At 42.6% G+C, this 15735-nt stretch overlaps 1 protein-coding gene across 1 annotated transcript in view; it reads right to left on the bottom strand.

Annotated features, from left to right (window-relative positions):
- Positions 1 to 1281: 1281 nt before the first annotated feature.
- gna13b (guanine nucleotide binding protein (G protein), alpha 13b) overlaps positions 1282 to 15735 on the bottom strand; it is a 30564-nt gene continuing 16110 nt past the window's right edge. Inside the window, exons 3-5 of the mRNA XM_035614712.2 lie at positions 10865 to 10915; positions 8793 to 8993; positions 1282 to 7440 (exon numbers count right to left, since the gene is read on the bottom strand). Coding sequence (XP_035470605.1) covers positions 7069 to 7440; positions 8793 to 8993; positions 10865 to 10915 — 624 coding nt within the window. The 3' untranslated portion in view covers positions 1282 to 7068. The remainder of the gene's footprint in view (positions 7441 to 8792; positions 8994 to 10864; positions 10916 to 15735) is intronic.

The raw sequence follows: 15735 nt of genomic DNA, 5'->3' as shown, positions 1-15735 counted from the left end.
CTCCCAAAAAATAAAATAAAAATAAGATAAGTAATATATACAATAAATACATTCTAAATAGTGCAAAAGTAAGAGTAGGGCTAAAGAAATTGAAAATTTGCAATAGAAAGGAAATACTGTGCAGTATGTGAAATATACCGGAAACTAAATGAATAGAATAAATTGAGAAATATAGAGGACATGGAGTGCAGATTGAATGTAATAAATGTAGAGGGCACTGATGAAGTGACAAAGTGTTCCTCAGTCTTTGTAAAGTGACCGGTGCAGTTCCAAGAGCAGTTACCCAACTGCTCCTGGTTTGGTCAACCCAACCAGTCAGGACAGTGAGACAAAGACAAACCAGTGAGCATGGAGAAAATTATCAGAAACCTGGATTACAGGATCCTGGTTTCTATCAGAAATCAATTCCAGGTTTATCTAAACCTGGAAAATGGTAATTTAGGCTTCTGAAAACCAGAGTATGTTACCATGTAGATACACCTGATCATAACAAAGGTACTAGAGTGCATGTAAACACATGATAATGTTCATCTGGACAGCAGCTTTGCTCTGTACACACATCTAATGCAGAGATAAGCCCCGCCTCCAGCATCACTGCACACAGTGTTTGGATGATGATTCATGCCGATGGTTCAAAACATATTATCTCATACACAGCATGTGGATACTCCAGCTGCAACAGGCCGAATCAGCAGTTATTTATCAGTTGACTTGTTACAAAGTGGAGCAATGTGATCCCACCTTGACTCCATGATGCTGAGATCAGGTGTCTGTGGGGTCCACACCATCTGCTGCGGGACTCGTTGTTCCTCTTGTCTCTGGAGACCGTTGTTTAGGACTCGGTGTGTTTGGGCTCGTTGTCCTGCTAAAGATTGAACCTGGGACCAATCAGACGCTTCCTTGTGTGACTGATGAAGGAGAAGAATCCAAACGTCTGAATTGCCTTAGAACTGTACATTAGGTTGATCAGGGCAGCAACTAAGCATTATTTACATTATTGATTAAGCTGCTGATATTTGGTTATTAATCTTTCATCTGACAACTAAAATGTCCAGTCACAGGTGACAGAACCAGACCAGATTTTCCAGCTATGGTATAAAAACAGAAAACTCTTCACATTCCACAACACGTTTGGCATTTTCCATCGTCACAAGACAGAAACTATTACTGGATGGTCGGGGTAGTAGCTGATTACTGTACATGATTAATGAACTAAAACAGAACCACACCATATGCTGTTTGTATGAAACAACAACAATTTGAAGAACAGCAGAGGCCGTGTTTAAAAAAACAGCTGGATTTATTTAAGAGTAGAAGGATAAGACAGCATAAGTTAGACTGTACATCGAAAGTTTTTGTACGTGGAAATACCAAAAACTGGGCAGAGAAATGTTTGTGTGAGTTACTTAGTATGAGGACATCAGACTGTGGCATTATTAAAACATAAAAATAAAACAAAACACAGTATAAAACCTTTGTTAACACGATTGGACAATAGAGGCAGAGCTTGGAAAAGGAGGCACTCAACATCAGTATATTTGGCAGATCATATTTCTATAAAACACTGGCATTAAGAGAATCATCAGTCAGTGAGATCATGATTATTTGAACACATAATAATATCAAGTCAAGGCTGTGGAGCAGTGCTGTTGCATAGTTTGGACTATCTTGGGTGACACTGGTTTCCTCTCACAGGTGTTTTACAACCTCTCTCAGTCGAAACACGATCGCGACCTCCAGTCGCAGCACCGACGTCAGACTCACACAACACATAGGATGCAGGGTAGAAAACCAGCATCACAGAAAAGGTTAAAAGGCAAAGTCAAAGGCAGTTAAAGAAGTGAGACGCTGCTCAGCAAGGAGCTTTGGGAGCAGAACTCAAACAAGGTCACCTGGTTTGAAATGGATCTTCTCTGTTCCCGGAACAGAAAGAAAGATCCCCACCAGATCCCAGCACTGAGCGCCGGCACTGCTGAAGCAGCTCAACCTCAGGACCTGGTGACAAATCTAAGGCCCTGTTCAGATCTGGTGTGAACAATCTGTCTCAGGTGATCTGATCACGAGGTATTATGTAGGACACTGGAAGGTAAGATGGTGAAGCCTGGACCACAGTTCAACAGAGAACACAGAATACAGAACAGTTTCTGGGCACAAAGGGGATGTTGGGCCGAGGATTGAAGGTAGGACTCAGTTTGGTGTGGCCTTCATTACGTTTCAGACAAAGTGCCAGTCTGTGAAGGCAGAGTAACCTACATCCAGCACAGTCCCCAACTCTCTGAAAAAAAACAACCCACAATCAGATTATACAGCTGACTTTACACAGTGACTGGTCCACTTAGTGGAGGAGCAGATGTAGGCAGGGGCTGAACTTTTCTCTCAAGTTATTTCCCTTCATTCGTCCTTCTCACCACTACTTCTGTCACCACAAATGCACGAGGGTCCAATTTGTCTGGTTCATGGCAGGGAGACTAAAAGACGTGCAAAAAGCACAGAGTTCCTGGAAGATGTGGAAGAGTTGTTGAATCAGGGCAGGCATTTTGATCGCCACCTTCCAGAGTAGACGTTGATGACGCGACTTGCTGTACCATTGTGTTAGTTTGTTTAAATCTGTAAAACAACAGCAGACAGGCATTTACAGCAGAGCCACCACTGGTTCTGACTTTATCTCGACAAACCTGAAGTTTGAAGTGTGATGACATCCTCTACACTGAGCTTGTGGCAACTTTCAAACACACACTAAGGTCTCCATGTGTCACTCTGGACCCATGAGAGTCCAAGCATGATCTCTGGTCTCAGAGCTGAATGCCCCCATGACCCATCACAATGAAGACCATGTGGGAGCTCTGAAACGTTGGGCTTTGAGCTGAGATTTTCTTACATATGTTCGAGAGAGTTAAACAACTAAATCTCAGAAATGCTAATTAAGTCATTAAGTCCAGATCACCTTCTTGACCCGTCAGATGGTGGAAGGCAGCAAAAAAGCCTAGGTGCTTTGAAAGGATGTCTTCTTTTTTTTTGCAGCAGGCTCCGAGTCAACTGTCGGACTTTGGAGTCGTGACGTCACATGATGGAGAAACATGACATGACAGAGCCGAGACATGTAGCTCGCTCACCCGTCTGCTCCTGGTCCCCTGTGACAGTACACTGTCTGTGCACTCATGATCAAAACCAAGTTTGTTCAGCACTGACAGAGGCTGTTCTGCTCTGACTCCATGGTGCCCGTGTGTTCGCGTGTGTGTAACTATAGGCTTTCTTCTGGCCTTGAGTGACGACATGACACAGCAGTCTGATACCAGACATTTGTGTGACACAAACAGACAGTGCTTCATCCGGACACAGACAGACAGAGAATCATGCTGACTGGCGCTGCACAATTTGAGGGGGAGCCAGTCATATTAGCCGACACAAATACACACCAACATCAGCCATGTGACGACACATGCTGAGTGACAGCGGGCTCCTTGTTGGTCTGGGGGGACAGTGACATAGCTTCCTGTGACACGTGTCCCCCTCACCCTTCATGTCCCTGATTAAGGCAACTGTTTACTCAAAGCTAAATCGTCCGAGTATGAGGAGCAAAGAGGAACATGTCATGAATGTGCTGAAAACAGAAATACAGTTGAAAAGCGTGATCCACTCTACTAGTCATCAGTGAAGTGAGCGGTATGAGAAACGGCTGCAGCAGCAGATGATGTTGACACCTTGATGACTTCAACAGTGTAATCCAGTGACTGTATATAAAGATGGAAGACATGACAAACATCTGGAATGTACAGGTCCAAAAATGGGTTCTGTCATGTTAGGTAGTTCTTTTCACAATGTGGCATGTTCAAGTGTTAATTAGTTATGTGATGCTATAAAAAAGGCTGAGGTGTCATAATGGACAGCTGAGACTGATTGGTCAGGAAGGCGTATGGGCGGGACCTAGATACAGAGGCTCCACACCTCGATCACTTCTGCGCAGACTCTGCCTCCACATGACATCACCAACACAAGATGTCTGCGCCTGCATCCAGAATATTTTGGCCTCATGTTTGAACAGTGGGAGGAAGAGGAAACAAGCCATCCGTCTTTATTTACAGTCACTGGTGTCATCTATCACTATGATGCATTATTTTTCTACAAATTCATTTTCAGAGTGAAAAGACTCTTTGGATCTTTAAAACTCTGGGAGTGTGTGTAGCTGTGGGATAGGTTGGGCATGTTAAGAGTTAAAAAACGTCATTCAGTCTTTGCAGCGATTAGCTGCCATTTGCAATAACAACTATAAAGAGAAATAACCACGAAGCTGTGCTGGTGTATGTACAATGTCTGTGTTCAAGACCTTAAACAATAAACAATAAAAGATTTTCTGTCGATCACATTTAAAGGTGACATATTATGCTCATATTCAGGTTCATACTTTTAATTTTGGTGACCACTTGAAAAGGTTTACATGCTCTAATGTTCAGAAAAGGCATCATTGTTCTCATACTGCCAATCCTGCAGCTCCTCTTTTCACCCTCTGTCTAAAACGCCTAGATTTCTTTTAGCCTCTCTTACCGATAAACCCCAGTCTGCTCTGATTGGCCAGCTGGGGTCAACCGCTTTCAAAATGTGTAGGAAATGTCACACCCATACATTCAAGTTGAGATTCTCAAATTGCAAGCAGGGTTTCCCCAAAAGAGCCCGACTGTGATGTCACAGTTGGACAGGAATCTGAATCAGTGGTTCACAGATTTCATCACTCATCAACATCTGCTGAAGCATGAACCAGTGGAGCCAAATATCTGGAGGTGATCACGTTGTCGACACATCTGGAGGAAGCTGATGCTTTAGATTTAAATAAACACCATCCAAACTTTTTTTTAAATATATGTAACAACACTCATGGTCATACCGAGATATGTGTGGAGGGATTTACATCAGCTGTTGGAAATGAGAGTGATGTTGCATGATGTGTGATGAATTAGACATTTGAGAAGGCGCTAAGAGGACAATTTGAACAATGGATAACCTGTACACGACGGGGCCAGTGGATCATTAGGAACATACAGACTGGCTTCATCCCTTTCCTTTTTAGCTCAGAAATGTGGACGAGAACGACGGACAGCATCTACAGGTACCTTCTGAGACAGCAAAACAAAGGCCAAACAAGCCGCCTCCTCCGTTCTGGTACGATACACAACACTTACAGGATGGAGATGACGTGGAGAGATAAGACATGAAGGCTTTGGAGGTCAATGTCTGTAATATCGCTGCAATACATTCCAATTCACTGCAGCAACACCACTTTGACTGTCAGCTCTTGATATTGCTGCAGTCAGCCGCCAGAGCAAACCAGTTCACGTTCTCGTTACAGAGCTTTCAGATGACACCAATGTGGACCACAGACCAGATGTCACCCTGGTATTACCGTGTGATCTGTATCAGCATTGTGTTTTGCCCATTAAAACATAAAAAATAAAATGATAAATAAATAATTATTAACGTAGATGTAAGTGCACACAGAAACACGGCAATGGGGAATCCTGCCAGATGTGTTGACAAATCTGAATATTGTCCAGAATGTTATCCAGATATGGTGCGTGGAGATGAGATTCCTACAATCAACCCTCAAGTCTTCCAAATCCGCAAGCATCAACAGCATTGCCCCCGGGGGTCTCTGACTCCTAGATGCTCTGACCCAGGTTTTGTCAGGTGCTGCTTGGAGTTTCTAGCTTGCATACTGAGATCCAATTAAGTGGCAAATAAGGATCATTATTGTTATCATTATCGATTAAACCAACAGTTATTATCCAGTTTACTAAAATGTGAGATTAGGACATGTAACAAGTCCCTGCATATGAGAAGCATAAAATTTTGGCATCTTTGCTTGAAAATCACTACCCAAGAGGAATTTTAAAGAATGTGGATAACAACACGACTTATTAACGCCGGATGCAAATGTTAAGGTCTTCAGCCATGTACAGATCACGAGTTAATACCAGGTGGAAACGGGATCAGCAGTTTCTTTTAGTACACACACGCACGCACACCCAGAGAGAAGACACTGTAACAGCTGTCATTCGACAACTTGACTTGTGGGGGGGCAGAGTGAGAGAGTTCTGGCTTCAAATCACAGAGAAGTGGTTCACAATTTGCCCTGAGAAAAAGCTAAAAACAATGTTTCACGCTGAACCTAGCTAGCCTGATGGTTTATGTTACAAGTGGTCTATTTGTGTTTGTGTCTGTGCTCTCTCACCCCCCCCAAATTAACTGTAACAGAGGCCATCAGCAGTCACACAAGTGTAAACCCCTATAAAATATAAGTTAAAAGAAAATGCATAGGTTAAATACTGAATATTCAACGACTAGAAAGTGAAAGTAAATGATTAGAAAACTAGAATCAGGTGGAATCAATAGGACTTCCTATCTGTGTGTGTGTGTATTGTTCTTTCCTGTTCTATTTCTCTCAGAGGAAATCCCCACCCTGGCCCGGTGATGAGATCAACAAGCGCCGCTGGAAAGCATATGTTAACCCAAAGACAAAACAAAAGGCATTCTGCAAAAGGAAGGCAACACCTGGCAACAGTCGCTGAGCCGCTGACGTTGCCAGCACTGGCAGGTGGCTTTGACAGCTACTCATTGACGCCAGTTTAAAACAAGCCCCCCCCCCCCCCCCCCCCAATCAACAGTGGTCAGAGCAGCATAGAAAAAAAGGGACAGTGTGACGATGTGAATCAGAGCAAAACACATACAGAGAGGATATACCATAGACAATGTCGACAAGGTCCACTGTACTGAGGGTGGACGTGGGGGGTCATTTACAGTGGTTTTCGAGGGTCAGAGGGCGGTTGGAGCTCTGAGCCAAAAGCAGCTGTTATAAGTCACAGTGAACAAGCTCAGTAAGGCAGAGAGAAAGCGTGGGGGTGGGGGGAATGGCGGTAGTAGTGGTGGCTTAATACACAGTCAAAGTTCAAAAGTGACGCCTCCTGCTCCACTTACAGGCTGGCAGGAGTGGGGGGTTAAGGAAAAAGGCACCTTGACACCCATTTTCCATCTGTCTCCATCCCTCTGTCCCCCTCCTCCTCCTCCTGGTCAGTCCCTTCACTGCAGCATCAGCTGCTTGAGGTTGTCGTGAAGGATGGTGTCCTTGACGTCACGGAACACCAGCCGGATGTTCTCGGTGTTGATGGCTGTGGTGAAGTGGTGGTAGAGCGGCTTCTGCTGCTGCTCGCGGCGCTTTTTGCGAAAGCATTCCACCAGGAAGCGCTGGACGTCCGCCAGGCTCGTGGGGTCGCCTGAAAACTCGGGGAAGTAGTCTTTGACGGACACATGTTTGACCTTGTCCTCCAGCAGGTCCGTCTTGTTCAGGAACAGGATGATGGAGACGTTACTGAAAACCCGGTTGTTGACGATGGTCTCAAAAATGTTGAGGGACTCGCTCAGCCGGTTGGTTTGCCGGTCCTCCATCAGCACCTGGAGGAGTGCAGACATATCATGAATGCTGGGGTCAAAGGTTGTCGGGACACGTATGTGCCTAATATGGGCAACAGGTTTGATTGACTGTGCATTGTACAAAGAAGAGAAGAAAAAATCTGTCAAAATTACCCTTCCATACTGGCAAAGTTGTCTTAACCCTTTTATAAGGACTCAAAAAGTTTACCTGCATTTCCACCTGAGGAAAAAAGGTCCAACCTAATTTCTTTGGTCATAGTTCCTAGTCCCAAAAACAGTGTATCAATCAAAGGGAAATTTTGTATCCATAATTTGACTTATTGGCCTAATTTTCATGCTCTTTCAAATGCAGTGGAAACACAAACAGCAACACATTTTTAAGCCTTTTATTGACAGGAGAGTATTCAGCGTGAAGGGGGAGAGAGTGGGGGAAGACACACAAGTGCCAGGGTCAGAATTGAACCCATGGTCGCTGCAGGAGGACTCAAGCGTCCGTACATGGGGTGCTGGCGCTGCCAAGTGAGCTAAACGACCCTCTGCTGAATTTTTTAAATACAGTGAAAACTGAGGAAAGAACCTTAGAAGAAGCATAAAATATTCATAGTTGTGGTTTTGAGTTAAAATTATGGACAAGAAAATGGGCAAAACCAGTTCCTGATTTTACTCTGGTGGATCCTTAGTTCCTCGAACCATCAGGTCACAAAGAGACTTGTGTGCATCTGTGTTTTAGTCATTGCAGTTATGAGCGAATGTAAAACACACTGTGATATCTATGAAACATGCGAATATTCATAACCCACTGCCATAACATATTTTTAAATGATCCAGGAAAGGTCCATGTCGTGTTGAGGGACACAGAGGTCATCATTAGAGGAAATCTTGAATAAGGAAAAGGACAGCAGCTCATCTCGCTCTACTCTGACATATTTCTCTTGGTTTGGCTCTTGAATGTCGTTTCTTTCTTTAATTTAATAAATTCATATTGATTCATTGGCAATTTTGGTCATGTCATTCACATTCAGTGACTGCACACTCTGGTGTTTTGTATGTCCCTGGCGCAGATGTAACGGTATGAAAATTGAACATCACGGTTATAGTGACCAAAATTATCACAGTTATCAGTATTATCACAGTATTTTTAAAATATGATGAAAATGTACAAAAAGTACCAATACATAAACCTTGTTTGATTCTGCTTAACAACATAAGCACCATGACACAATCAGATTTAAAATAAATAAAATAAAACAATTCTCCAATTTCTCCAATTATTTGTCCTCACTAACACCACTCCCTCTCTGCATTCACTCTGTAGCTCGCTCGTCCACTGTCTCTCTCTCTTTTGATGTGCAGGAGGGGGAAACTGAACTCACCTGGTCATATTCAGAGGAAGAGACGAGGAAGAGGATGGAAGTGACCGAGTCAAAGCATTCGAACCAGCGCCGCCTCTCAGAGCGTTGACCGCCCACGTCTACCATCTTGAAGGGCACATTCTTGATCTCAAAGTCGTACTCATGGATGCCCTTAGTGGGTTTTCTGGCCAGGAGGATGTCCTGCTGGCTTGGGAGGTAGTCCTGGAGACACATTGTTACAATTAAGAGATTTTACAAGTCTCGTCAAAATGTACATAGTCAATAGTGTCAATGCTGAATGCTGATTCATGTGAGCTTTTTGTTGCAGTGCACACCCTTCTCATGCTGCTGCATGATTTGGAGACATCCCTGTTTAACACACTGCATTCCTTAAATACTAGCACACAAAAACAAATGTGTCTGCAAGTGTGTGTGTGCGTGTGTGTGTGTGTGTGTGAGTTCCAAGATAGATTTACATTCCTAACATTACAGAAGTGATGAGTCATCACTGACAGACCATGCTGGTGTGTGTGTAACTACAAACACACACACATAATGGATGTAAGACCCCCCCCCCGCCCCCACAGGACTTCCAGTGCACTTATTTGTTCATGCAAAGCAGGAAAAGAATATCAGCTACAAAAACACCATATGGAAGAAATGCAGCACAGACAAACCAAGAATGATCATCAACAGCCTCAATTCAGCTCATTTAGTTTAATTAGTTATGTGTGATTTTTGGTGGGTAGTGGTAGTGTATGACTTCATGTGTTTATGGTCTGAACATTCTACAGGTCTTTTTTGAAGCTCCTTTCACATTTTCTTTCTCTATGGGCTCATTTTCCACTGCAGCTCTATGGAAACCAGAAAAAAAGGCTAGAAGTAAAAACGACTTATAATGTCTGATGCAGTATAACACAGTAATAATATCATACATTTAAAAAAATAAAAAGGTAAAGGAACATTTGATTTTCTTTTACAAAATGTGAAAAATAGAATCAATATACACAACATTTTTCAATACCAATACTGTAAAAAAACAAAACAATAAAGGCCTCCATATGGTATACATGTTGAACGATTTAGAGATTCAACATGATACAATACAACCACATGTCAATGCATGGATCCTTGCGGCAGTAGAATTGTAACAGAATTTTTTGTCATGTGACTGTTGGTTTCACAAAGGAAAAGACGTTTTTAAATGTTCCCACTTAAAGTTTAAAATGATACACAATAAAATGTTTTGATGAAATATCAAAATGTTAAGCTCATGATATGGTTATTTGTCCTGAAGCGAACATCACATGATTAGTTCAAGATGTGCTGGCAAATGTTGCTTTTTTAGTGTTTACAGTTTCCGGCTGTGACGATTATGGTGATTAAAAAAACCCAACTATGCCTTTCAAACCTTTTAAGGTTTAACGATAAAAAACAAATCTCATTTTTTTAACAGCGAGCGGGGGCATGTTGATGACTGTAAAAAAAATCACTGCTTTCTGCAGCAGAGTTATCATTGTGTCCTGCCTCCTGCTGCTCTATCCAGAAGCCACTGAATGTTCTTGAGTTTATCCTGCTGTTGTGAACATGGCTGACTCTGACAATCTCCTGCTCCTTCGTCTTAGGTGAACGGCTAACTCCGGAGAAGGTTCAGACAATATTCTGCGGACTATGTCTGAAAACGACTATACAGAGTGAACAGGGACTAGCTGACATTGAGCCATTTATCAGAGGATTTTAGACTGTCACATGACCACATCTTCATCTGTTTCTAAATAGCTCACTGAGGCTATTAGCTATCATTTCCTGCCTCCGATCAAGAGACAGTATTTTTGCAAAGTCCCCTCAGCATTATAAAGAGTATTTGATGCTGTGCTTGCAGGCGACTAAATGGAGGAAGAGTGAGTACACACTGGAACAAACCAGTGTGGAGACAAGACTGGGGACAGGAAGGCAGCAGTTTCACTTCTCTTTTCAATACACTAGCAACACACTTTTCAACAAAGTGCTGTCACACCCATCTGCCCCATCGGGCATCCTGCCTGCTGGGGGTCTGTGCTTTGTGGAGCCTTTGCAGTGTGGGCAGGACTTACCGACTGTGCGAGCTTTTCCAAATTGTCCAGGAAATACTTGACTGACTCCCCCTGTGAGAAAGAGAATAGAGATAAATGTGTCATATACTTCAGCTCCCTTTCACATCAATATGGAAGTGGCTTAGATTAACGTCACTTTCTCATGTGATACCAGTGGGAGGACAAAGTCACTGTGGCTGCTCTCAACGTGTAGTAGGGCGGTCGCTGTATTGATTTTTGTTTAATATATCGCTGCTGTAACCACCATAAATTATAAATACATTTATTTCAGTTGCTATAGAATAATTTTAAGTTTAGTTCCTAAACAAATATTTAGGATGCCTGCCTGTTCTCTGAACTATTATTCATATTTTTAACTAAATGTCTGTTAATTCCAGAGAAGTGAGAGTAATTTAACAGTAGGGGTTGTCAATCTTCCTCTATAATCCCATTCAAATGTCATTCCTTATTATTTTTATTATTCAAATTATATTCAAATGTCATATATTCAGTGGGATATTGATCGCCACGTTGCCTTCTCTGTTTTATTTGGTTATTATTGTTGTTGTTCTTCTTCCTGCATTGTATCTTATTACAGCTGCTGCACTGACTTCAGATGTGCTGTGAGGTTTGTGGTGTTTCCCTGAATCACATTAATTACTCTGTCTGCATGTCTACATTGCCAGGAGCAGACGATTGTTTCAAAGAACAATTGTCTCTGTGTGTGTATAAAATAACTCAAAAACAGTGGGGGTCTCCAGAGGACACATGGCTCCAGCAGGACCTGTGGTAAGTCAAGGTCTCCCTTGACTTACCACAGGTCTGATGGTCTGACTGTGACGGATCATTTTGTTTGAAAGCGATCAAAAGCAGGGCAGAGCGCTGCACACAGCTCTACAATGAAGCAAATATGTCATTTTGAAACAGTGATGGGGAAAACATAGTACGCATATATATTAGGGGCAGCTCTGGCTCAGGTCTTCTGTCAGACCCTTCTTTGGCTTCTGGTAAATTCCTCACAGTGTTTTGACAAAGCAACCATCTCATGGTGAAAACTAGAGGCCAGTTTCACTCCTCCCCTTCATTATCCATGGTTTCACAGCAGCGGTCACCAACCCGTCGATCCCTGTAGCTCCCAAAAATAACAGTAAAAATAAATAAACTGTAGCACTGGGACTGACAGACAGAAGGCCAGAGTGCCCATTATAACGTACAGCTTTTATCAAGTCCAAACGGAACAATTAGAACTGTAGAGGAGCGCTCACAAAACAGCACTGGAAAAAAAAACTTGCATTCACTGAACTACGGAAATCACAGCGTCTCCACAAAACACTCCCCGAACACCACCAACCAGCAGCGTGCACACTACTTGACTTAAAATGCACTCACCGAATTGGCTGAGATACGAGAGATGGCTGACTGACTCCTCTAACCGATGCCTCAGACTGGTCGCTGTTGCTATGAAACAAACTACAAAACTCTCACTGACAGAATTCAGTCAAAGCCATCAGCTATCATATTGAGTGAGTCACATGACTGCAAACGTTTTGCCTCCTGATGGCCTTGTAGAAGTGATGCTGCATATGATGGGATATAGAACTGCACTTCGCTTAATTAACTGAGAATTTAGTTGGCACACATTACAGTTCTGCTTTCTTAAATGTTAATGTCAAAATGTAGTAACATACATGAAGCAAGTTGATTAGCATCACAGTTAACTGGCACTACATATGATCGATCTGCTCATTGCAAAATGTATTTACTTTTTTTGTTGTCAACTATGAACAATAAAATGTGCATAATTCTGTAATGCAAATAGAAAAGAACCCACATGCCTTTATGCGTTGTATTGGTATGAATTTAAATAATACAACTTGAAATTGTTGGTATTCTTAAAGCAAGGTAGCTGTGGCCTGTTTGAAATGCCAGTTACAGTGTTGTTGTTGTTGTTTACTTGTTGCATCAAATTGAAAGTTTGATGCAACAAATTTCAGCAGGGCTGAGTTCATGAGCCATGGGCTTAAAAAGGTTGGTGAGCACTGTTCTACAGCATGTGGTTTGCACTCAAGTCTCAGACTTCCTCTCTCAAAAATAATCTGCTTAATCAAAGACTTTGCCTTCATGAGAGGTCATCCCACTGAAACTGCACTGCTGTCACTGTAGTCAGCTCCAAGGGATGCCTCATCATCAGTCATCTGTATGCGGGACCTATTGGCAGCCTTTGACACAGTGAGTACACTGATTACCTGCAATGTTTGATTCACAGCCGTAGACTGTATATAACGACGTAGTCCAGAAAGTGAAGCCAATGTGGAAGTGCCTGAAAGCCTGGATTCTCTGAAATCACCTGCAGAGGGCAACTCACAGGTTGCAAAAATGAGTCAGTTTCTAAAGAGGTCTATGAGAAAATGACTCTACTTCTCTCTTGATTTGTAATGCCAGTAAACATTTTCCTAAGGAGTTCATGGTTCAAACTCTAGTTTCAAGTCTTCTTCAACAAAGCATGATGTTAATTTTGTACCGTATGTATGTGTGTGTGGATACAGCGTGATTTACAGCTGGTCCATCCAATTGGTGCTTGGAGGACGAGCACTCAGTCAGAACCATGCCCGCTATTAAACCAACAGGGCGCTGGTCAAAATGCGAAACTCAAGGCTTCAAAACAGCAGTTCACAAACCAACAGGTGATATCACAGTGGGTTGCCAGAATTGTTCATAGCAAATAAAAGTTCCATATTGGCCAGTTGCTTGTATTTTACTTTATTGTTACTAGGTGTTGACTAGATTAGACAAAAATACCTTGCAATATCACAATATACTTTTAATGACTAAATCACTCCCCTCCAACCAAAGTAGCTCCCAGGAACCAACAGCAATACTAAAATGTCACAGTAAAGCGAATACCTCCACCAAGGACCAACAGTCCCCTCAAACTCAATCAATCTGCCCCAAATTGCACACACTCAGAGATATCAGTCCCCTATTGCCTGATTTGTTTAGTCAGGAGCAATGCATTATTCTGTGGGAAATCTGTGACAATGTCAAAAAATGCCCCATCTCACCATGTTAAAGAGAGTGAAAAAAAATCGTGGATCCGAGCCCCTTTGTCCGCATCCTCGGCAAAAAAAACAAACAGGCAAGGGTGAAAACCTAACCTCCTTGGCTGTCAGCCATGCTTACTGTCGCTGTATATCAGTGGCTGTACATAAATAAGGTAGATGCATCTACACTGCTTCTAATGTACAAAAATGAAGCCAAAATATTGAGGATGCAGGGCGCCGTCATGTTGTGCTGCTGAGGTCATTTGGAGCCAGATTCTGTGCAGTAGTGATCGGGGAGTAAAGGGAGTGGGATCAAGGTCCCGCTGATACACAACTATGGTTGCCACTGTAGTCTCTATTAATGGTGTTACATGGTGTTCAGGCACATATCGATTGCATATCTTGCCAACCAGCCCCACCATCAATTCAATGTTGTATTGTATTGTACCATTTCCATGTAAGCAAGACACTGTTAGACCACAACTTAAACTTGTGGAGAGTGGTGAGGGAGACATGGAGGAAGGAAGGGCGTGGGGATGCAGAGGGACAGAGGGCAGAGGGCAGAGAGAGAAGCAGTCCTTCATTAACTTGTCTGTGTCTGTCTGTGTGAGCTCAGCAGCTGCAGCTCTGCTCTGGCAACTGTGAGGAAGAGCCTTTATCTCTTACTGTCAATGCTCATCTGTGCACTCAATGCTTCGGTCTTGAGTGTAGAGCTGGACCTGAACAGTCACTGGGATTGAAGGAAAAAAAAATCTTCTGACTGAAAATGTTTAAGTGTGCCCCTGAATAATCTAGTCTGGATTACTTTTCCCTGGTTGATTTCTACGATATGTTCCCAGGGCTCCAGACTAACTTTTTACAATGGTTGCACCGGTGTGCCTAACTTTTTCATTTGGGTAAACCAACACACAATTTAGGTGCACCCAAAAATTTTCGCTGCGCCTTTTGGCACTGCAATAATACACGTATTATACCTTTTTCTTGACAGTTCCCATATATATTTGTAATTTCATAACACATTATGTAAATGAGGATGATTTGGGATCTAAATTTTGTAAATGGTAGCTTAACTTTGGTGATATTAGAAGAGCAGTGTTAAATTTTATTGTCATTTCTGACTAGAAGCAGTGAGGAGTAGAATGGACAAATGTTTGGTTTTTCAGACTGTACACACAGTACATTGTTGAACACTGAACAGCTCTATTTTGAACAAATAACTAATATAAAGTACATGATGTTTTGCGTTGAGTGATGGGACTAACATGAAGCCCATCATACTAAAAAAATAACACAAGTCTATATGCACAGACTCTATTGTTAGAAAGAGTTGTAGGTCTTCACTATGAACCATGTCACGGCGAGGTGTCACTCATTCACCATCTCCTCATTCATTCTCCCACTAGCTGCAGCTATTGTCTCTGACTGGGACGAGCTTAGATTTTTTGACTGGTTCACTCACTGCACCATCCCCACACGAAGCAGGTCTGCGTGTGAAGGGCAGTGGGAGCTGGTGCTGGTACCGCTCCTGCCACCGCTCCGACACTGCTAACGCTTCCAAGGAAAATTCTTAGTCACACTGCACAGATTTTTGGTCGCACTCTGGAGCCCTGAGAGCTCGTTTTACTGGACCAAACAAACACAGTTAAAGTCTGATTAACAGTGAAAGACTTGCTATAGACCAGGGGTGGCCAACCAGTCCAGCATAATAATATATCGACCACCAGGCCCTTACTCTGAATTTTCAGACTTTTTATCTGAGTTGGTGCTTAGCACAGATAAAGTCATTATAGTGGGTGATTTAAACATTAATGTGGATGTTGCCAACGACATTCTTAGTTCTGCCTTTAATTC

This window comes from Scophthalmus maximus, chromosome 17 (assembly GCF_022379125.1).
Source record: "Scophthalmus maximus strain ysfricsl-2021 chromosome 17, ASM2237912v1, whole genome shotgun sequence".
NCBI lineage: Eukaryota > Metazoa > Chordata > Actinopteri > Pleuronectiformes > Scophthalmidae > Scophthalmus > Scophthalmus maximus.
Note: the sequence above shows the minus strand (reverse complement) of the source record. Positions and strands in the feature narration are given on the sequence as shown.